The sequence below is a fragment of the Anser anser genome, assembly GCF_964211835.1.
Source record: "Anser anser genome assembly, chromosome: 1".
Lineage (NCBI taxonomy): Eukaryota > Metazoa > Chordata > Aves > Anseriformes > Anatidae > Anser > Anser anser.
In genome coordinates, this window is record NC_139720.1 from 16,486,710 (window position 1) to 16,509,582 (window position 22,873).

The following is a 22,873-nucleotide window of genomic DNA, read 5'->3' on the forward strand; positions in this document are numbered from 1 at the left end:
TTACAGAAACTTTTTATTGTTTGTACAGCTATTGCATGTAGAAGACTAACAGTTATATGATGCCAAAATTTGAAAAAGGTATTTATGATGTTTTTTCTTCCAAAATGATTAACTTGTACCTGTAAGTAGATCTGAAGACCTTGTGCTAGTATTACACAGACTTTGAGAGCTGATTAAAAGTAAATAAAAGTGATCCAGTTGATCTACCCTGTATTAAAATCTTAGGAGAATCCGTAATGAAAAAATTATTCATGAGATCACTCTGCTATGTTCCCTTTTTGTCATCTGAAGCACAGTAATCAGAATTTTTGATTCACAGATAAGACATAAATCTATCAAAAAATTCTTAAAATGTAATTTTTAGAGATATGCAGTTCCTTTAATCTCAGTGTCGAATATGTTTTGGAGGACTCTCTGCGGCTAAGATTCTCAGCTGGTAAGGGTACTGTTAAAGCAATTGTACAGCCTCTGTTGGGGAGCAACAATGCTGTGTTACGCAACACCTCCTCTAACTTCTCAAAGTATAACCTCTCCCGTGTTTTTAGAAGTTTCTCAAGGAGGATAATGTTGCATTATCTTGGCAGACAAGATCTTGTTTTACAGTATTCTTCCATGTGTTGGTATAGGAAGAGAGGTACAGATCAGATAATTTAACTGAGTAACTACCTGAACAAATTTTATTTTATTCATAGATACATAGAAAGAACTAATATTCATAAAACAAAGCATCAGGGATATGTAAATCATTGCATGGTTAATGTTTTACTATGAGCTTGCAAAGTAGGTATTGTAGCAAAAAATATTTATTTAGCTGTTCTATATATTTGTTCACCTGTTTTATTTATCTGTTCTTGTTACTGCTCTTGCTGTTGTTTTACTGCCCAGTAGTAATAATTTGCAAATTCTATGATGCAAATAATTGGCTGTGCACTCCAGCATGGCTAGAGAGCTGATTTCAGTTATTTATCATTAGGATTAATTGCTCCATCTTTGCATCATACTATTTAAATCATTTACATGTATATTCCATTACTTGCCTTTAGCAACTACCTATCTCCTTTTAGTCTTCCATTTGACATGGAAGTAGCAGTAGCAGTCCTCAGACTGTGGTCTTCTGTCAGGAAATCTGCCAGCCCCTATGATAGATGAATTCCATGTATGTGTCATTGCCTTGTTAACTGGAAATGAAACCCATTGACTTCCTTCTTCTTTCAAACTGATTGTACCAACTGAGCTGGCTGGTTCAGGATTTGGCAATTAACATTAAGCCTCCTGTTCATTACCCAAAAAAAATGAAATTCATGATCTAGTACCATCAAAACATTGGTATAAATTGAGTTCTTCTCACCACTTATTTCTTCTGAATACTTGTCAGCTTTTCCAGAATTGCAGAAGCCTGTCACCATCATTTGTAGTTCTTCCACTGAACTTCCATCTAAATATCAACTCATTGCAAACTTTGGGAACTCCTTCTGATAATGAATCGCACTACTTTAGAAGTGGAAAAAATGTCTTCATGATGTCTTCATAGATGTCTTCATTTCTACTGCATGACCATCATTAATACAATCCATGTACTAGACCAGCTCTCAGTAACAGCATCTACCCTCGAAGTTCAGCTTCTCATCTATTCTGTTGACTCTCATAGACACAGATTCACAGATTCACAGATTTTTCTAGGTTGGAAGAGACCTCAAGATCATCGAGTCCAACCTCCGACCTAACACTAAGTACTCCACTAAACCATATCCCCAAGCTCTACATCTAAACGTCTTTTAAAGACCTCCAGGGATGGTGACTCCACCACCTCCCTGGGCAGCCCGTTCCAATGCTTAATAACCCTTTCGGTAAAGAAGTACTTCCTAACATCCAACCTAAAACTCCCCTGTCGCAACTTTAGCCCATTCCCCCTCGTCCTGTCACCAGGCACGTGGGAGAATAGACCAACCCCCACCTCTCTACAGCCTCCTTTCAGGTAACTGTAGAGAGCGATGAGGTCGCCCCTGAGCCTCCTCTTCTCCAGGCTGAACAAGCCCAGCTCCCTCAGCCGCTCCTCGTAAGACTTGTTCTCCAGACCCCTCACCAGCTTGGTCGCCCTTCTCTGGACTCGCTCGAGCACGTCCATGTCCTTCCTGTAGCGAGGGGCCCAAAACTGAACACAGTACTCGAGGTGCGGCCTCACCAGAGCCGAGTACAGGGGCACAATCACTTCCCTCGACCTGCTGGCCACACTGCTTCTTATACAGGCCAGGATGCCGTTGGCCTTCTTGGCCACCTGGGCACACTGCTGGCTCATATTCAGCCGACTATCCACCAATACTCCCAGGTCCTTCTCGGCCAGGCAGCTTTCCAGCCACTCATCTCCCAGCCTGTAGCTCTGCTTGGGGTTGTTGCAGCCCAGGTGCAGGACCCGGCACTTGGCCTTGTTGAACTTCATGCAGTTGACCTCAGCCCATCGCTCCAGCCTATGCAGATCCTCCTGCAGAGCCTTCCTGCCCTCGAGCAGATCGACACACGCACTTAGCTTGGTGTCGTCTGCAAACTTACTGAGGGTGCACTGGACGCCCTCATCCAGATCATCAATAAAGATATTAAAGAGGACCGGCCCCAGTACCGAGCCCTGGGGGACTCCACTAGTGACCGGCCTCCAGCCAGATTTGACTCCATTCACCACAACTCTCTGGGCCCGGCCATCCAGCCAGTTTCTAACCCAGCGAAGCGTACATGGCAGTACGAAGCGTAGACATGGCAGTAGAAGTGATGATAGTTATTCCTCTCATCTAGCCTGCAGTTTCTTTTTTAACCTATCTTCAGTCTCAAAGAAATTTATTCTTCCCACATCCCTCCTACTTAAAAATACATCTCTGATGAAATCTCTGGAAACTATGTCAGATACTACTTTGCTGTTGTGATCTCAGAACTCTTCCAGAGGTCTTCAAACAGGTAATGAGAATGTTATACTTCCCTCGCTAGGATAATTCCTAGCTAAAGAATTATCCAAACTACACCAGGTTCTTTCTAATGTCTTGTATCATCTCCCCTCCTTGTACACGATCTTTCTTCCAAAGGACTGCAGATTGTGTTTTTTTTTTCCATGGATATTTTGAAGTAATCAAACTTTTGTTCCATTTTTTTTCAGTGTAGGCAAGTAGACAGTATTAAGTGCTCGGAAGGGGTAGTGCATTTTTATTTTACTCTCTCATCTGATCATCCCTCATCTCTGAAGTCATCAATGATAAAATTATGAGTATTGTAGAAAAATGAGATAAAAGAAGTCTTGATGTTTTAGGGAAAATGTATTCCACAGTAGGTCTTGTTAATCTATACATTTAATTCCAGTCCCTACTGCCAACGTACAAACAGAAGTTGTTCAACAGGTTGTTGACTGTGTGGCTTTTCTACCCATCTATATCCTGGGAGGGAGGTGGAGGAGCGTAATGGCTTTCTGAGAGTTGTAGATTTCATTTCACACACAATCCTCCAAACTCTTACAAATGTTGTGGTTACACCATCTTATTTACTGACAGCACTCACTTGCAAATTTACTGTGTAACATCAGAGTTAGAATATTCATGAACATCATGAACATTATTAGAACGCACCCTGTCCAGTGGCCAATACGACAGTGAATTCTGACAGTCCTATTGTATACTTGGGCATATATATCATGCCCAAGTACATAACTCCGTATGGAGAATTCTTTTTTTCCCCTGCTCTCCACACTACTCATGACCACTTTTCTTACAAAGTTCCACTACCTGACTTCTTGACAGCACCAAGAGCCTTCATGAAAGTAGCAACTACACAGGCTGCTGTTGAGTGAAGCAGCAAGTGGAACATCATGCTCCATGCAAAACCAATTATACAGGACACTTTGACCCTTGGGAGTTGAAAGCAAACAAATTCAAGTCTTGGTTTCTGATATGCAGGTCACAGAGTTCAGTGGAGCTGCTGCTGACTCGCTATCTTTCAGAACTTTCCAAATCTTCAAAAGCTGTTCATTTTCAAAGAGTAGTTGCTTCTTGGTTGCTTTGGCTGAGGCAGGACTGGGATGGCACTGTATGTGTTTTGTCTTATATACAGCACAGGGAGAGGCTTGAGTCTAGAGGGCCTATTTATGGGCGGTATAAAGGGGTGTAAATACCTAAGCCAAGGTTTCAGGATGCATGTTCAGCCATATTACAAATCTATACATGGACTATAAATCTGAAAATGAGGTCAACAGTATGTAACTTCTTCTTGTAAGACAAAAAAAAAATGGTGTTTATGTAGTGTGCTAAGTCCTGATAAATTTTATTTGTGCTATAAAAGCAACCATTCGATAGTGATATATTCTCTGCACACCAAACTATGTTTCCCAAAGGTAATAACTATTAAATAACTTTCTAAAGACTTTTAAAGATAAAGATTTTATAAATTGCATTCTGTCCATGCTTCTTTCAATGGTGATACAGGCCCCGCTTTTAACTGATCAACATGTGCAGATCATTATCAATATTGTATTAGTTACAGTTATTGTATTAGATATTTTCTAATGTTCTCAGTTAAAAGTAGAATGCCCATCTTAACTATGAATGTCTTCACTTTTGGAGATCCACTGCATCACAATTAACTGTTTTTGTTAGTCCTTAGTCAAATTAAAAAATACAGCTTTTCATCATATTAGCGCCTTTTGTGTAAGGGTTTCTTTTACTATCATAATGCTCTTTTTTTTTTTTCCATTAGATATGCTTCTTCAGTAAAAGATGGCTCCCAGTACTTTGTTCTTCTCATTATTACAGATGGAGTTATTTCAGATATGGCTCAGACGAAAGAATCCATAGTGAATGTAAGTTTTGCGGAAAGTATTGAAATTTAAAATAATTATATTTCTGGGTTTAAATATTTTAGGCAATAAACTAAGTCTGTTATTATTTTAGGCATTAATTTAGTTCTGTAAATTAACCATTCTTTCCAAACAGCAAAAAAAAAAAAATATACACAAAGATTAAAAGAAACCAAAAGTTGTATCTCAGCTTAATTAGTGTTTTGTGGGAAGTGATACTCTTCTGTCTAACGCTGTATGTTCATACAACTTTTATAATCTATGTCTTGGTTCTTCCTTCCTCATGCACATCCCACCATGCAGTATTTCATAGTGAGCCTTTGTTTATTTTTCAAATAATTGCATACAGCTTTGATTTTTCTTTTTTTCCCACCTTCTAAAAACTGTCCCAAACTTTCTGGTCACAAAGGTCAGGCATAACTGTCAGCTGATATCCTTGTAGATAGTTCCTATGAATTTTCAAAATTCTTAATTGTTTCTCAGTTTCTTCATTATTTTCAATATGCTATATGCAATAATTCAATATTCAATATGCTCTTCAAAACTTTATGCTTATAAGTAATATTCTGCATTACAAACACATTCCATTCTTCTTTTGCCCCTGGGAAATGTCAGATGAAATTACACAGACAACCAGCTTCCATCTAGGGTTTGAAAAGATCTATACCAATAATTTTAAACACACCACAGTGGATCTAGTTACTAGGAAAGTGATGGGTGAAAAGCCTACATTAAAATAATTAAGCATCATGTCAAAATGAATGGTATAGAATTAAGAGGCATATTTTTGAAGGCCCACTTTCACTACTGCCTACAGTAGTACCATTCCACTTGTAGGGTGCACAAGAAAATATTACTGAAATGCTCCGTCTCTCACTGGAAAGCAAGATGCCCTCAAGCTCTAGCCAGCAGCATATGGACAGAGCCTGTGTGTTGATAAGGACTCTCTCAACCCATATGATAAATTTTTACCTCTTCCAGTTAAAAATAGGATAAAGCCACTCTCACTTTTATAGGAGATAAACAAGCTTTTATCTTGGAAGTTCCATCTCTAGTCTACCCTGGAAGTTTGTTATCTGGCTTCTTTTATGTGGCAAAAAAGCTACATGGAGGGGAAAAAAAAAAAAGCTTTTGATTTAACTGTCCCCTCAATTTGAAGTCCATGTAGAGCGTAAGTAAGAGACCAGCAAGTTTGATTGGTTGTGAATTTGTACGATTAATTAATTTGTCACTAAGAAATACAGAAAAGTCTTGTTTCCATGAGTAGGAAATGCTACTGGAATAATAGGAACACTAGCTGTTACTCTGCAACTGTCTGGAAGTGCAGCAGATGTATTGTTAGCTTGGAATGAGCATAAATTCAGAAATATTACTTTTGATGAAGATTCATTATTTTTTCTGTGTAGTTCTTGCAGTGTGAGTACAGTATACCATGACAGAACTAATCAAATGCTATCCAGTAATATTTGAATTAATAAAAAGGGCAGTGATGTTAAATACAAGTTGATGTGTATAAGACTCGGGAAGAGTATATTTCATTTTTTATCACTAATTGTGCTTTATACATCCTCCTTTTTACAGCATATATGTCACACATTCTGTTTTATCAAATTGTTTAAAGGTTACGCTGTCATTCAGTAAATGCCAACACCAAGCTTATGTGCAAAAGTTGAACTCTTTGTCTTTGCCATGACCTTGCCACTTACTGTTTCAAATATATTGTATCACATACTAATGTGTCTTCCTAAATAGGAATGTCCATGAAGAATGTTTTCTTTACACTCAAATGCTGAGATTCTAGAAAACATCTGAAAAACAGGTGTTCCGTGCTGTTTTAAGTAGAGACTTCATGTCTGAAAAATACTTTATACTTACTATCAGTGTCTTACGCAGTGTATTGCAACTCAGGTACAGTTATGGTCCTGAGTCATGGAATGGCTGAGGTTGGCACGGACCTCTGGAGGCCACTTGGTCCAAACCCTCTGCTCCAACAGGGACACCCAGAGCCACTTGACCAGGACAACGTCTGGTCTTTAACCAATATCTTTAGTAGCATTTAATTATTTATAAATATTTATTAACAAATAGTAGTTAATATTAATAATGTTTATTAATAAATATTAATAAATATTTAGTATTTAAATTAACTAGGGATTATTATATTTTTTTACTTTGCTACAAGATTTTAGTTGGAAGATTGACTACGTAGTAATACTTCATCATGAATTTGCAGTCAGTGTGTAGCACACTGTACAATGTAGAGTGGTGAGCACATTATTGATTTATAGAATGTCATACTTTCATTGTTTTAATTAGCGTGTATACACTAATTAACTGTAAATCTTCTGCTATAAGAAAGTTGGTTTTATATGCAGTGTTGTGACAGATCAAGAATGGGAAGTGGGGATGGTGCATCTAAAAAGAGAATGTCTTTTAGATGAGGCAGAAAAACACTTCTTATATTCCGGAAGAAAGCTATAACAGTATATTTTAAAACCACCTGACTTCAAACTTCAGTGAAGCTGAGTTTAATTTAGCAGAAAGCATACAGCTATGATTTTTGGCCAGTGTAGACTCCTGTTTAAAATGACTGTAGACATTTCAAAGTTCAATGGAATATCTCAATAAGGAACATTTGTCAGCTCTGACATTTGTTAGATGATTTTTTTAGTTGTTACCCTCCTCAAAAGAGCCAGTTTCAGATGATTTCTCTACTGGATATCTGGTGCTGCTATCAGGGCAGGAGAATCCAATATCTATGATGCTGTCTTTGTAATTTTAAAGGTTTTACAGAGAGTTCAGTCAGGGAAAGTCAGATATCATCTTTGCCTTTTTTCACTGAATAAAAAAGATAAAGTAAAATTAAAAATCTTAAATATAAAGCAGTTCAATATCTTGTTTATTTTGTGGCATGGATGATTAACTTGAATAAAATTTCATTCATGGAAGAAATACGAGGTAGATATTGCTCAAATAGGTGATTTATTCTCCTGAGAAAAGTTGGCATTAGATCTATGTAAAAAATACAGGGAATCATGTAATTCCAAGCAGCTATGTAATATCGAGAAGCAACAGAGTACATTTAAATAAATGTCAGACTGTCACTAGGTACATATTTACAATTATTGTCAGTTTACAAAAGATTCTAAGAGAAATTTGTCTTCTTAGTTGTCATCTTAGTATTAAATCCTAACATAGTTGTGTTTAATTATGATCCTATATGATTCAAAGACTTTATAAGGAAAAAATAAATCAAAATAATCATCTGCCGTTTTGTCTTCATCCAAGATGCTTTGTACCTAGCACTTAAGCAGACAATTTGCACTCAACTTTTTAGGAGATGAAGATGAGGAATTGCTATTTCAAGCATCACTTCTGCACATTTTTTTGTTCATATTGTCCTCGGATCTTACGTAATAGTGGCAGAGGTTATGCAATGCATTAAACCTCTTTTTTTCTTCTTCTTTTGAAGGCTTCAAAGCTTCCAATGTCAATAATTATAGTGGGGGTAGGACCAGCAGAGTTCGATGGTAAGTGTTTTAGTGTTTTTTTAGAATGTTTTATGTTTGTTTACATATTAGTAATATGTGGCTTTTCAAACAAATATTGTTCTTTTAAAAAAATATAATATGGAACAAGCAGTAAGCACCGTTGACATTTCCAGCTGGATTGATTGATAACTCAGTATGATTACAAGCTACCATGTCGAGCTGTATAGCCCCTCAGGCTCTCTGTTCAAGACACAGAACCATATGGGGGCTGAGCATTTACATTGCTCTAGAAGATGAGTGGGGGAAAAAAAAAAAAGAGTAAAATAAGTATACTCAAGTAATTCTGAATTTTTTCAACATGCATATTTCATGTCAGCTGAATGGAAATATTGATCATGTGTTCTTATTGCAGTAATAAAATGCTAAGGAAAGTAAATAACTTTGAAGAGGTGATCTGGGTTAAACTGGGTTTCACTTTATAACAGAAGTGAATCTTACTGTCTACCAGCATTGGGAGAATATTACAGCAGGAAAGAAATCACCAGGATTATTTGCATATGCTTTCATATGGTGTTCCAGAACAGCACTCTCTATTTCAATGACTAAGCTGCTTCCATTATTTGGACTAATTTATTAAGTGGCATCTTGCACATCAATGCACTATGAAGTATAGACATTCCCTTTATATCTGTTTCTCAAAGTTATACATCCTTTTTTTTCCATTTTAGTACTTCTGGTTAGGCAACATGTCTTCTTTTGTACATGAAACTACCATGTTTCATTTTGTACATGAAACTATTTAGTACTACCACAGGTATATAATGTAAGTAGTCCTCAATGACTGTACATTTAAGTTCTTATGCAAATATTCCAGGAGTAAGAAAACAAGGCAAAAATGATACAAGAAAAACAATTTATTGGGGTTGACTTTCTTATGCTTTTTGGCAAGTGGTATATTAAAGTACCATATTCCTGTATGAGATTGTCCAAATGGACATTCATACTTCAGATGATTGTATGCCACAAGCAATGAGAAGAGACCATTTCTCTTCAAAAATGCATTAACAGGGAAATTTTCAAGGTTTACTTTCCCCCAGAGGATTCAAACTCTAGACCTATGTTACTTATTTTTTCCTCACCCCTCCTTTGCCTTTTCCTTTCCTCTGTTTATCCAGTCCCTGAGTTTGCTCAAACTCGTCTTGACTGTCAGATCATGTAAATTCTGACTTCCTTTTACTTCTGGAGGCTGTCTTTACAGAGTTTTTAGGGTGTCATCCCTATAACTTTTGTTCAAGCAGGATTCTGTTTCCTACAGTTTCCATCTTTGGACCCATGCTCCATGAGTGAAATTCACCAGTTAGATGTGTGCCAGATCTGTAGACAGCAACAACACTCAAGAGGACAGAGAAATGATTTGTCCCATATACATAAGTTATTTCTGAAAAAAAAAAAAAAAACAAAACAGTTTCCATTTTTGATGTGGATAGTGAAAAAGTGTGTGTGTAAGAGTGTGTACATTCCAGGCATACTCTTACAGTTCAAAGGCCAGTCAAGCTGCTGTAGAGAGACTGAGCTACTTCTCTCCAGGTACCACTGTCCACTTTCGATTTCAAAGCCCCTGGGGGCTACCAGAGGAATAAAAGTCTGGCGCTTTGATAGATGGCATGTACATTTGGTGCAGCTTTACATAAGGATGTCAGGATGACTGTGAAGGCTCAGATCAGTGTTCTGTTTTGCCCAGTGATCAGCCTGTGAAATGGCCACAGGTGTTTGTCTGGAGAATGTTAGAAATGAAATAAGCAAAAAAGATATTTCCCTGAATACTGTCTTTAGTTCTGAATTTCCTGAGCAGAATGTGGTTTATGTTTATTTTGGAAATTTTCAGTGGGTCTTCTCTTCAAATACCTGTCCAGTCTTCTGGTTTGAACATGTGTACATTTATTGCATCAACAGCAACATCTAGCAATGTGTTTTACAGGCCTACTAACTATTTTTTGAAGAAATATATTCTTTTGTTTTGTTTGAACTTGGATCCTGATAGCTTTATTTCTGCTTTCGAGTTCTTGCGTTGGAAGAAATAGGTTTTGAAATTTTGGGTTCAGTGAGCTCAGCCCAGGTTGTAAAGCCCTAAGAAGGTCTAGTGCTCCAGAGCTTAGATTTTCATACAGTGTACTGAAAGAAGGATTGTAGGATTGCTGATCCAATGGCTGAGCAATTATTTTGTAATCCCAGGTCCATCCATTGCAACACTAACTGTAGAGCAGGTACGCCTTCCTACAGAAGTCTAGAATGGCTTCTGGGTATATTGACAATTACAGAATTTTCCTGGACCCTGTTCAAAAAAATGCAAGAGCTAGCTAGTAAATTTAAGAAAATTATTTTAAGAACTCCTAATTCATATGTAATAACAGTCATTACAATTCCAGTATGAATGTTATTACCTTGTTGTGCTATATCCTTTGTTACCTTCTGTAACAATAATTTCTGAAGATGAATTCTTCTCCACCTATGAAAGTATGAATATAGCCTTACCAAAAGGATATGCTTGCTGGTTTGGGAGCTGGAAGGATATGGTGGACCTTATCATGGTGTGTTTTGTTCTGAAGATGAGAATAAAGGCAAAAAGTAGGTATTGCTAGCATGAAAAAGTACAAAATAACTGCAATACATGATGTATTTTATAGAGCAAATAATCTAAAGAGTTACCTTAAGATAGCAGTTGTTGGTTTTGTTCCTCTAAAAGTGTAAATTGACTAAAGTTTTCCTCAGTGATGCTTTCTTTGAGTAGTTGAACTCTCACAGATAAATTAATTTCTTTCTTTTTTTAAGCTATGGAAGAACTGGATGGTGATGTAGTCAGGATTTCTTCAAGAGGAAAGTTTGCAGAAAGAGACATTGTGCAGGTGGGAGAGAAAAATTGCCCTAATCATTACATTTTACTGATCCTTTTTGTTTTGACTTCTTGTTCTATCTATATTCCCACCTTTCATTTTACCTTAGCACTGGCATACTTTATCTTACGGATGTTTATAACGAGCTCAGAAACTCTTTGTGATACCTCTAAGCCTTTACATAACATAAAATATTGGATATGCATTGAATAGAAAATGATCCCTAACTGGTAACACACTGAGATAAAGTCTTAGGGTTATACAGCCATGGGAGAAGAGTTAGGTGCCTCTGCATTCCAGGTACTGCAATCTCACTGTGATTCCATGAAAAAAACCGCAACTTCTGTAGAAATTTGCAGTACCTAGCCTTCCAGCAAGTGGATTTGAGATGCGTAGGGTATCTTCCCTTGCCTCTAACTGCCAGTACAGAAGACCGTGAGTGTCTCCCAGTACCCGTGTCCTCTCTGCCACATATGACCATGCAGATGCCTCATGCCTCAAGGTATCGTAGATGATAGCAGGCAACTGTGTTCAGGTGACTGAACAAAGCCTTAAAAGTGCTGTTCTCATCTGCATTCCACAGGCTCCTCCACTTCTCTGCCAAAACCCTCTGATTCTGTTCCTGCTCATTACCACCATTCAGTCAGCCCTATGATTGTCATTCACACCTAAGCAGCCACTTGCAGGGCGGTATGGTAGCTCTGCGTGCACATACCCACCATAATTCCCTTTCTGCCCAACAGCAGCAGATTTCTGGAAGTCCTCAGCTTGTCCAAACCGTGTATTTCATCCATGCTCCTGGCACCCTTTTTTGGCTTACTGATTACATACACACCTGGAAAGACTTGATTTCATAATTGTTTTCTTGATCAAATTAGAGATTAGATACTCATATTTATTTTCATGGGATACTAAAGGGGAACCAAACACACAGAAAGACGTTTGATGGCTCAGCATACTAGTCCCTGCTTGCTAAAGGAAGTATTAAAGAAGTTGACATTTGAAAAGTAGCAAACTACTTAAAAATTAGATCAACCTGGTGACTGTAGAAATAATTATATCTGTCTAAGGTATCTGGCCTAAGTCAACTATAAACAAGCTGCCTCCAGAACAGGAAGTGCTTCAGGATCCTGGACTAGTATTTCTGCAAAGTCCTGTGCCATGTCAGAATTGTTGAAGCTAATTCACATATATCTGACATGCATTGCACTGTGTACTTTAAATATGTGCAAGGTAATTGTACATAATTTCTCCAAACAACAGAATCTCCTAAAGCTGCTGTTTTTACATTCAGTGAGCATAAACAAATAGACTTCTTCAAATGTTATAAAAAAGATTAGTGAAAATGTTATGCATCAGAAATATTCCAATTTCTGCTGAGATAAAAAATAAAATTCAGTGAATACCTTTTTGCATTTCCTTAGAATTCACTGCAGATCAGAAATGTAATAAAACATTTATTTACTATGAACGTATTTCAATCAGAACTTTGCCCCAAGCCATACTGAATTAGCTGAAGGCAGTAATATTTTGTGCGCTGTCTAAATAATAACAAATACATTATAGTCTAGCTACATGAATAAAAAGGGATAATGTCAAACCCTTTAAGTTTAGTGTGACCTTTATTTTGTAAATGGTAGGATAAAACTGACTTGCTTTTATAAAATAAACTACTAAAATATAAAAAGATAATCTTTTTGTGTGTTTGTGTGGTTTAGGTTAGTTAAAATTAACTAGTAAAACTGACTGTTAATTTTAACAGTCAGTATTATTGTGAAATAAGTAAATTAGGAATGGAGAGATTTGCCCGCTATAAGTGACTCACAGTATTGATTATATTTACTACTGACTGCAGTTCATGGAAAGACATGATCTTTGTTTTTCCGTCCTTGCTAATAAACATAAGTATTGTAGGGGTCTGAATTATATGTCTACCAATTCTTCCTCAGTTTATTTAATTTCTGTTCCTTTGTTTTCCTCGTTCTGTTTATTTATTTTTAGGAAAATATTTACTCATGGTAATGTACCTATTGTTTCTCTTGAACATTTTGTATATTAAAATTTTATATAAACTCTCAAGCTAAAGGCAAAGCATTTTGCATTTGTTCAGTCTCCCTTCAATTTTTCTTACATCTTTCATTCTATGAAAGATTTCTACCACCTCTGCTTGTTCTGTGTGGTAGCTCTAGGCCTTGCTGTCTTTGCCATCTGTCCTTGTGTATCTGTGCATATGTTTATCTGTCCATAGTTCCTACAACTCTTCTGATACCTATATACCTTAAGGAGAGGGCAGGGAGAACTAATTCATGCCATCTATGTTGTATAATTGCATTTCAACAACTTCACTGTTGAAACAGTCAGCCTTTGCTGCAGAAATGTGGTCTGAGTTTTCATGGCTGTTGTTAAGGTGATCTCTTGAAATGGGACGCATTTGTTTTTTTAAACCAGAGAGCATATGTTTTTTACATAAGACTACATTAGAAAAGGAATAACCATCTGAGAGGGAAATGAACACCAAGCTTATCCCTTCACAGCTGAATGTGTAAACTTACAGGCTACAGAGATACTTCCTTTTTTTTGTTATTCTAACTTCATGCTTCTGGGGACAGTTAGATGTATTCTTACCAGCAAGGTGATGGAGTTTAAGAAGGAGCATGCTATTGAAACTGGGCAGTGCTGTGCTGGCTTCTGGAAACCTATGTTGCTTTTTTTTAGTAATCTCAAGAAGTCACTTCCAGACTCAACTATGCTGTGACTGAGTCACCATTTTCTAAGGAACTGCTTGCTGGGGAAATACTCCAATCAGTTGCTGTTTATGCTTAATTTGGATACAGGCTTCAGTGTAAATCAACATAGTTTAAGCACCAAGGATTGAAGCTTTTCATCTGGCAAGTTGAGATCCTCATCCAGGGAGTGAAGCAAAGAGCCAACTCTTACTTGAATTCTAAACGTATTTTGGTAGGAGATTGATGCCTTGATAGGGACGCTACTGGACAGATTCCAGAGCTCGAGATTAAGCATAGGAAAGTTATTGCTAATGCTGTCTATGCCTCAGGTCAAACCCAACCTTCAAATTCCCAAATTTCACCTGAATGGAAAATTTGATTCCTAAATTCTGTGGGATATCTCCATTCCCAATATGGCTGTTATTTCCAATCCCAGAGCTGGCTTAACTTTCTAGGTGAGCACCACTAAACGTAATAGTACCCCATTCTTTTTATCCATCTTTTCTTGTTACCCATCTTCCCTTGTTACCCTCTTCTTTGCTCTTCTGATTTTTGTGGTGGATTTTGAAAACAAGACAATATGCAAGTTGCATGCACCTGTGTCATTCTGCATGTGCCATTGTTTCCATGTATCCCTATAGAATCTATAGTGATACTGTCTTTTAAGAACAATTTTTAATTTTCAACTATTTTGCTTTTGATGAACAAGCTATGTTTTTCATATCCTGCCTCCTTTAAGCATTTTTTTTAATATTGACTCCACTGAAAATAAAGAAGTTCATTGCGAAAAACCATAGCAGAATGGTAGCAATAAACTTCATCTAGTTTCATAAGTCCAGGGTGAGAAGTGCTTTCCGGAGCTGATGTAAAAATGATTTAATTAAGTTCTTTATTGCTGAAAGGTTGCCTTCATTTTTTTTTGTTTCCAAGAGTTGCTTTATTTGTTTAATATATTAAGTAGGTCTCTTGTGTTGTGGTTTTTTTTTCTGTCTTTCATGGAAGACTCTCAGAAATGTGGTGTAAGTTAAACTCTCACTGTAATTCAGTGGTCTCCTAAATCTTGAAAGCTTTAATGCTTTTTAGAAAAATGAAATTTAATATAAAGTCTCGGTTGATGTGCATCCAAAAAGACAATTTTTTTTCAGGTTAGGATAATGGGGAAAAGGGTCTGCTCATTTTAGAGTTCAGCCAGGAGATGAGACATCTCTGGGTTTGGCTTCTCAATCAGTTCTAGTTTTGTCCTGGATTATTATATGGGAAAAGTTAACAATTAAGTAATCTCTGTTTCATGAGGGGAAAACAAAGTACTGTTAGGGTTTGAATTCTGGCATAGCCAACCATACTAGTAGCTTTTGAAAATAAATCACAATTTTGAAAAGTAACCCAACTGCAATCCTGAGATAGACCCCAAAATTTGAGCAAGAAGCAGAATTTCAGATAACATTCCTTTTGGCACAACTGATTAGATAACTTTACCAACTACATCTCTGCATGCTGCCTGCTGTGAATAAAAATCACGGAGCCTAGATTGTTTCTTTTTTTTCCTTACCAGTAGCACAAGCATCTTGTTAATTATTATGAATTTCAAGGAAAAGCTGGTGGCTAACTCTTTAGGTGTAACAGATCTGGGTATCCCATAACACATTCTTTTTTGAAATCAAATCTTTTTAGCTTAGAGGCTTAATGCATTCGTTAGTGTCAGGTAAAAAGTATTGCGTTGGTTCATAGTCCTACTGAGTATAATGAAAAATGATTAAGAATATAAAGTCATCCATTCTTGTTTTGTTCACTTCAGATGGCAAAAAATCTGTCCGCAAATTGCAAGAGCAGAGACAGTCTGTTAGGAGAGCCCTATATGAACAGGACATGTAAGCTAAGAATAGCTTTGTGAAACAAAATTATTTTCTTGTATAAACAGGGTTGAGAGACAAGCCAAATATGTCAATAAAGCACATAACTGGTAATCTCAGCCAGCCGTGGTTGAAGAATATGAAGAGCTTCACCCAAGTGAAAGCTTGATACTATTTCTATTAGAAAGTAGATGTTTTTAAATTGAGATACAATGTGTGTATATAAAATACAAAATATGAATGTGTATATGCATATATAAAATGTGTAAGGTAGTATATTCACGTACCTTAACTCCCTAGATCAAACTTTCTCATTTTTTATATTGTAAGATGTCTTCTGTGTCTGTGTAATGACCTGTGTAAATGTATCTTTTGTTTTGTAGTTTGTGCCATTCCGGGATTACATTGACAGAAGTGGGAACCACGTGTTAAGCATGGCAAGACTTGCTAAAGATGTTTTAGCTGAGATCCCAGACCAGTTTCTGTCCTACATGAGAGTCAGAGGAATAAAGCCGTCACCTGCACCACCACCCTACACACCTCCTATTCATGTGTTACAGACTCAGATTTGAGTGCTCCAAAGTGCTTGGCATTTTTCACAAGTTGAGAGTCTCTGGATGCAGCAGTAGCTTTTTGGAGCTAGAAAAATTCTCTTCACATACCAAAATTCTCTATAAGGTTGCATGAGCAACTGAAAAGCTTGTAAATGCTAGGATGAAAATGTGTATGTTCTCTCCGAGTCCTTTTTTTTTTCTTTTTTTGGACAAGAAACCCTGCTTTTTTGATCTATTTATTCGAGGGGAAAGCACAAGTCAGGATTTCAACTCAGAAGAAATGTCCTCTCTGAATACTGTGTGTACATAAATGTATAGGAATGCTATTCCTCTGTATCAATGTTTACATGTTACTATTTTTAAATTTCAGTACTTTTATAACTATTCTTAAGAATAAAAGTTTGGAATATTGATTCACACGTCTTCTAGCTTGCAATAGTTTGTCACAAGATCACAAGAGAAGCAATATCTCTTTGAATGTTTGTCCAGACAAATACAAGCGGAAGTTAAGAAAAGGACAAATATATGTGTGTTTTCCGATACCTGAATTGCTTCAATCAGTGCTCAGTAATCTATTCATCTCACACTCTGAGAATAAGCTCCTAAAATGTGAATATGATAAATTGTGTATGACTTACGACCAACTCCAAACTTCAAGGGGGAGGTATGTGTATTTTTTCAGAAATTCTCCAATTTCTAAGTTTATCTAAGTTTACAGTTTTTTAAACTAGTTACTGAAGCAAATTAGAAGAGTTACTTGCTATAAGTAATTAAAGAAAATTACCTCAAATCAGAACTTTGAGTATTACAGTTGACTCACTGAGCTCATTAAATCTTATCATGCATTCCTTAAAGCACTGGAAATTTTGCATCAGAAAAGTCTTTTGGTGTGATTACAGCAGATGTTTTATAATGGATCATTTTAAACTTAATTTAAAATTATAACTTTTTTGTCTAGATTGCCCATTCAAAGGGATGCTGGCTCTTAATATTTGGGTTTATATTGTCATTTAATCACATTTCCATTCAGGATGCATGAATGATAATGTTAATTAACTGGTTTAAAAATTGCACAACCATGTTGCTTTGTGCACAATTTTGTGTACTGAACTACCCAAAAATTTTATTATATGCCTGTTCATATATAATTATGAAATGATTTTGCATGTACAGTTTTTACAAAATACACAGTTTTGTGAGTTTGTGTCAGATATATTTTATTTAGAACTAATGGCCTTAAATTTCACAAAACTCCTGAAATGATTGTGAATTGCCTTCAAATACTGTTAAAACTGAACATTTTTATTTTTTTGTGTGTCACAATTGTAACTGTCTTGTATTGTAACTTCTTTTCTTTGCATATAAACTGTTTACTACTTCTGTTTCTTACTACTGTATGTGGTAATGTACAGTATGAAACTAAGGTGCGTTTTTTAAGCATGAAAAGTTTTTTTCCAGAAACATATCTTCAATATTAATGGCATATAACTATATAAAAGCAGAATCTTCCATTTTTAAATATATTTAAATTCCTTTAACTATCTCATGCGGGAAGTTCCTTTTTCCAGATAATTATTCTGTTAGTAACGGGGAATTTTTTTTTTTTAAGAAATAAATATTGTTTTATTTTTGTTTCAAAACAGTTTTTACATAAATATGAATTTTAATTTTCTCACCAAGATATGTATTTCTTAGTGGATTGGTGTTGCATGAATGAAATTTGATACCTGACAATTACAAATTTTGATGAAAGTGCATCATAAAGAATGTTTAAATCTACTGAATGGTGGTGTTCTCCTTCCATCTTCTGCCTTTATATTTCATACTTGTATTGCTGGCACTTTATAAATAGTTGAATTAATACTATATTTCTGTTGCTTCATTCTGTTAGGTGAATCTTTATGCTGACATTTGTATGAATTCACATGGGTCCATGCTTTTAGCAGGTTTTTCTCCTAAAGCCAAAATTGCCAATTAATCGGTTTCCAGGTCTTCCAAGTTTTTATTTCTCCACCTTTTATCTAGTATTTATATATTTATCTGGTGTTTTATCTAGTATTTATTCATTTCAGATTGAGTTATTTAAAAAAAAAAAAAGGAACTTTATAACTTTATTAGCTCTCACTTATTCAGCACCTTTTATTAATGCAAAGATCAGTCTCAAAATTAACAAGTGAGGAACTTTTAAGGATTGGTATTATTTAATCAATTTAATTAACAAAAATTAATAATTAATTTAATAATTAATCAAAAAATTATTTTTTTCTATCCAGCACCGGTTCCAGCCTATTCTGTTCTACACTGTTGTTTTTCCTTCTCTTTGGTATTGGAGTGTAAATTTAACATAATTAATGGAAAGAAAAAGATGTAATCAGAGGTCTGATTTGTCCTGGTACCAGTACTATTTAACGTCTTTATCAATGACAGACAATGGGGTCGAGCGCACCCTCAGCAAGTTTGTAGATGACACTAAAAGAGGGGAGATTTAGATGAGATGTTAGGAGGAAATTCTTCACTGAAAGGGTTGTGAGGCCCTGGCACAGGTTGCCCAGAGAAGCTGTGGCTGCCCCATCCCTGGAGGTGTTCGAGGCCAGGTTAGATGTGAGGCCTTGGCCAACCTGATCTAGTGGGAGGTGTCCCTGCCTATGGCAGTGGGGTTGGAACTGGGTGGTCTTTAAGGTCCCTTCCAACCCAAACCATTTTGTGGATCTATAACCATATGACTAAGTATTCTAGTGGGAAAAGGATTTTTTTCCAGACTGGTGACATTGCCTGTGTGTTCAACACCCTGTTCTGTAACGTGTATGGTACCGTTATGCAGGCTCACACGGTAGCCTTAGTCATGCCAGTAATAATGATGAGAGTCAATGGTCATAACTTGAATTTCTGCAAAACGTCATATGGAGACATTTTTCCTTCTGGCTTTGTTCTGAAGAATAATGAGCCATAAAACTCCCTTCCCAGGAAATGCTAGCTGCCGTACTCTCCAACAGGATTTCCAGTTTTGGACTGTCACTTCTCCAACCAGAGAGTTGCTTCTAGTTCTCCCATATCCAGCTGGACTTGGAGTAACAAGGGGTCCTAGCCAGGCAGCAGGGTGCAAGCAGCTCTATGCAGAGTTCATGATCAAGGTAACACTTTGGTAACACACATGTTGGGTTGTAAATCTACCATGCTGTTGTAGATAGCATTTCATAATTAATAGTCCTCTTATTCTAATTAGTAAAGAGTAGCAGAGAGTATTTATATTTAAGAAAGGTAAAGTATGACATGATGGGACAAAATGTACAAATGTGCAGGGTGCAAACTGTACAAACGTCCTACAGATTAGGAAGAGCACTGTCTCATGGAGGATATCATTTGAGAATGACTCTTAGGTTTCATTCAGACTAGCATGTTATCATTTGCTAATCTGGAAGGAGAAATTAGTTCGATCTTAGTTATGAAGAACAGAATTCTGTAATTGTAAGGAAAGGTGGCAGCCTACACAACAGAATTCTCGTGGCCTTCAAATGAGCTTACTTCTATACACGAAAATGTTTGTTAAGGGTGGTCCCCAGGGAAATATTTGAAAGAGAGATAAAGAATTCAGGAGAACAGGTATTCGCTGGAAAGACACATTTTGAAAAGCTGGAAATTCTCAGCTAAATAGGGTCAGATGTAATTAATTCCAGAATAATTCAAAAAATGGCTGAAACAATCCGAATGATAAATGATTATCATCTTTGAGAACTAATAAAAAGACACAAATGACAAATTATGCCAATGCAGCGGGAAACCAGGGAGCATAGTAAGAGGCTATTATGACTGTATCAGAAGTTCTTCAAACAGAAACATCAAAAAGAATAGAAAAGGAGAATATGTTGCTATGGATAAATGTAAAAGATTAGCACAGACAAGTGTTAAAAAAAAAATCAGGACAGTGAAGCACTAAGTAAGTGCATAAAGGCCAGTAAATCCCAGGCTAGAAAGAGAAGGAAAGTCGGGCCCATTATTTAATGAAAAGAACAACTGAAAAGTAAATCTAGAGAACTGAAATGTTAGATGTCTCTTTTTCCTTCATTCTTCACAGAAGAGGAATAATCACTGAATTAAGTGGCCAATTCCTCTCTCCATCCTTCCCCCCAAAAAGTTATCTAGACCTAGGTTTACAGCTACCAATAAAAACGTGTTAAAAATGCATACTTTTGAAATGATTGTCTTGAAAAGCAATATAATAAGCTTCAGGATAAAAGAAAGAAACAGCTGCCATGTAATTTTATTAAAGCTTTTAAATTACATTTTAAAGGCAAAGAGGGAGATAATGGCTTCATTTGAAGGGCGATGAAATGCTACAAAATTGGTTAGGCTGTGTTCAGAAAAATGCTAGCAGTCTTTCATCGTCCAACAGGAAAAATGTATCCATTGGTCTTCTGTAGGGACTGGTCTTGCTTTTGGTACTATTTGGTCATTGCCACTGATGACGCCATATATAAAAGGTTTTTATTAAATTAGCAGGTTATATTAACTGGAGATAATTCAAACAGTTTCAAATACGGGCTTAAAACTCAAAAGTATGTTTGTGAATTAGAAAAATACCTGTAAGAGAAGCAAATTCAATGAGTTCAGATAAGAGTACTTAAGTAGCACCCAATTGCGTTATTTTCTGGCTATGCAACAATTCTGCGGAGAAGCGTCTGAGGTTTGTCCTGGTTTTGGCTGGGATAGAATTAATTTTCTTTATAATAGCTTTTATGGTGCTGTGTTTTGGGTTTAGGATGAAGATAATGCCATTAACACCGATGTTTTAATTGTTACTGGGCAGCGCTTACACTGAGTCAGGGACTTCTGGCTGCTCATGCTGCCATGCCAGCGAGGGGGCTGGGGGTGTGCGAGGAGCTGGGAGGGGACAGAACCAGGACAGCTGGCCCACACTGGCCAAAGGGATGTCCCATACCATGTGGTGTCGTGCTGGACAATAAACTGGGGGCTGGCTGGCGGACTGCTGTTGCTTGGGGACCTGCTGGGCATTGGTTTGCTGGTGGTGAGCAACTGTGCTGTGCATCACTTGTTGTTTTTAATCCTTGTTTTATTTTTCTTCTCCCTTTCTTATTAAAATGCCCCTATATCAACCCACGAGTTCTCGCACTTTTACCTTTTTTCGGTTCTCTGCCCCCTCTCACTCGAGGGGGACTGAGCGAGCGGCTGCATGGTGCTGAGCCGCCTGTGGGTTAAGTCGCGACAGGCGATGGTGGATCACAGAACAGACACTGGGCAGGAGATGCGGTGGGACGTTCTGAAGGTAGGCCACCTGAAATAATCCTTTCGCCATTCTCAAAATACTAAGGCCTCAGTTAGCGTACCAGGTCCAAATTTTGAGACTTCAAATAAGCAGCGGATCGGTTTGAAGTCAGAGAGGACGGTCAGAGCGAGCTAGGCGAATGGCCAGGGAAGGTTTGAGTGTGGTTGGCCTCCCTGCCAGAGCTGGTCTGTAATTTTTTTGACGATCACAGTAAACTTCCACAGCAACGGTCAGCGTGAGACCACAACTTGCCCTACTGATGTGGGAGAGCAGATGGACATAAGTGTGGCAGAAGTATTTTCAGGAAGGACTGGCCATGACCATTTAGATCGTTAGGTTGTTGCCTGATACTGCTTGTTTCTCACATGAAGCATGCTCTTACTTCTTTCAGAATGCCTTATGGCTATGCTACATTTTTTCTTCCATCTCTCCATGACAGATTATTGCTTTTTGCCAATCCTTTGATATGGCATGATTTCATGTCTATTTCAAGCCAGCCTTTTGCATTGATGCCCATTGCTGTTGGAGTGGTGTGTCTTGCCTTAGCTGGCTGGCGGTGACCACTATATTAAGTTGGCCTTCTAAACAAAGGGAATAGGTGTTTCTGAGCATGTGCTTACTGCCACACACTAAACATTATTCAGTTTCATCCCTGGGGTTCTGACTTGGTGAATTTATTTTGCAAATAGATCAAAGGCATTGAACCAACTGAGCATTCAAATAGATACGCCATGGACAGAAGGCGTACAAATGCTGAGATACCTGCCCCGCACGTGTGGTGCCACCACTGCGATTTCCACAGGTGGCAGGACAGCCTTCTGCAGCCACCGCCAGCTGAGGCCACACACTGAGTAATTTCATCACGTCTGTATTGGTCTGTTCCCTCGGGAGCAAAAATCCTACCCAGCCTTGAGAAGGACATGATTGTCCTAATAACGGGGTGGACATGTGCGTCCCCTTGCCACAGGCTGTTATCCGTGGTTCGGTTTTCTTTGGGCTGATCGTGAAATCAGAGCAATTGACTGCATGTGCAAAGTGATTAGCAATGAAGGCTGTGTCTTCAACTGAGTGGGCCATCAGGATGCAATCATCAGAGAAAGGGAAGGCGCTGGGAAGCGAATTGGCTGGTTTCTGTGAGCACAGAAGTACTGGGCAACTTCTCTGTGGAGAATAATGGAGTAAATAATCCCCTCCCCATGTCATTAAATACTTCCACTGGCAAAAAGCCCCCAAAAGTATGGAAGCGAGAACAGAG

General features: G+C 37.4%; 1 protein-coding gene across 2 annotated transcripts in view; it reads left to right on the forward strand.

Annotated features, from left to right (window-relative positions):
• The window catches only part of CPNE8 (copine 8), a 105,258-nt gene extending 87,145 nt beyond the window's left edge, over positions 1 to 18,113 (forward strand). For both annotated transcript variants that reach the window (XM_083820037.1, XM_083820038.1), the window contains 4 exons: positions 4,726 to 4,828; positions 8,298 to 8,355; positions 11,146 to 11,219; positions 16,167 to 18,113. In XM_083820037.1, coding sequence (XP_083676163.1) covers positions 4,726 to 4,828; positions 8,298 to 8,355; positions 11,146 to 11,219; positions 16,167 to 16,355 — 424 coding nt within the window. In that variant the 3' untranslated portion in view covers positions 16,356 to 18,113. The remainder of the gene's footprint in view (positions 1 to 4,725; positions 4,829 to 8,297; positions 8,356 to 11,145; positions 11,220 to 16,166) is intronic.
• Positions 18,114 to 22,873: the final 4,760 nt, after the last annotated feature.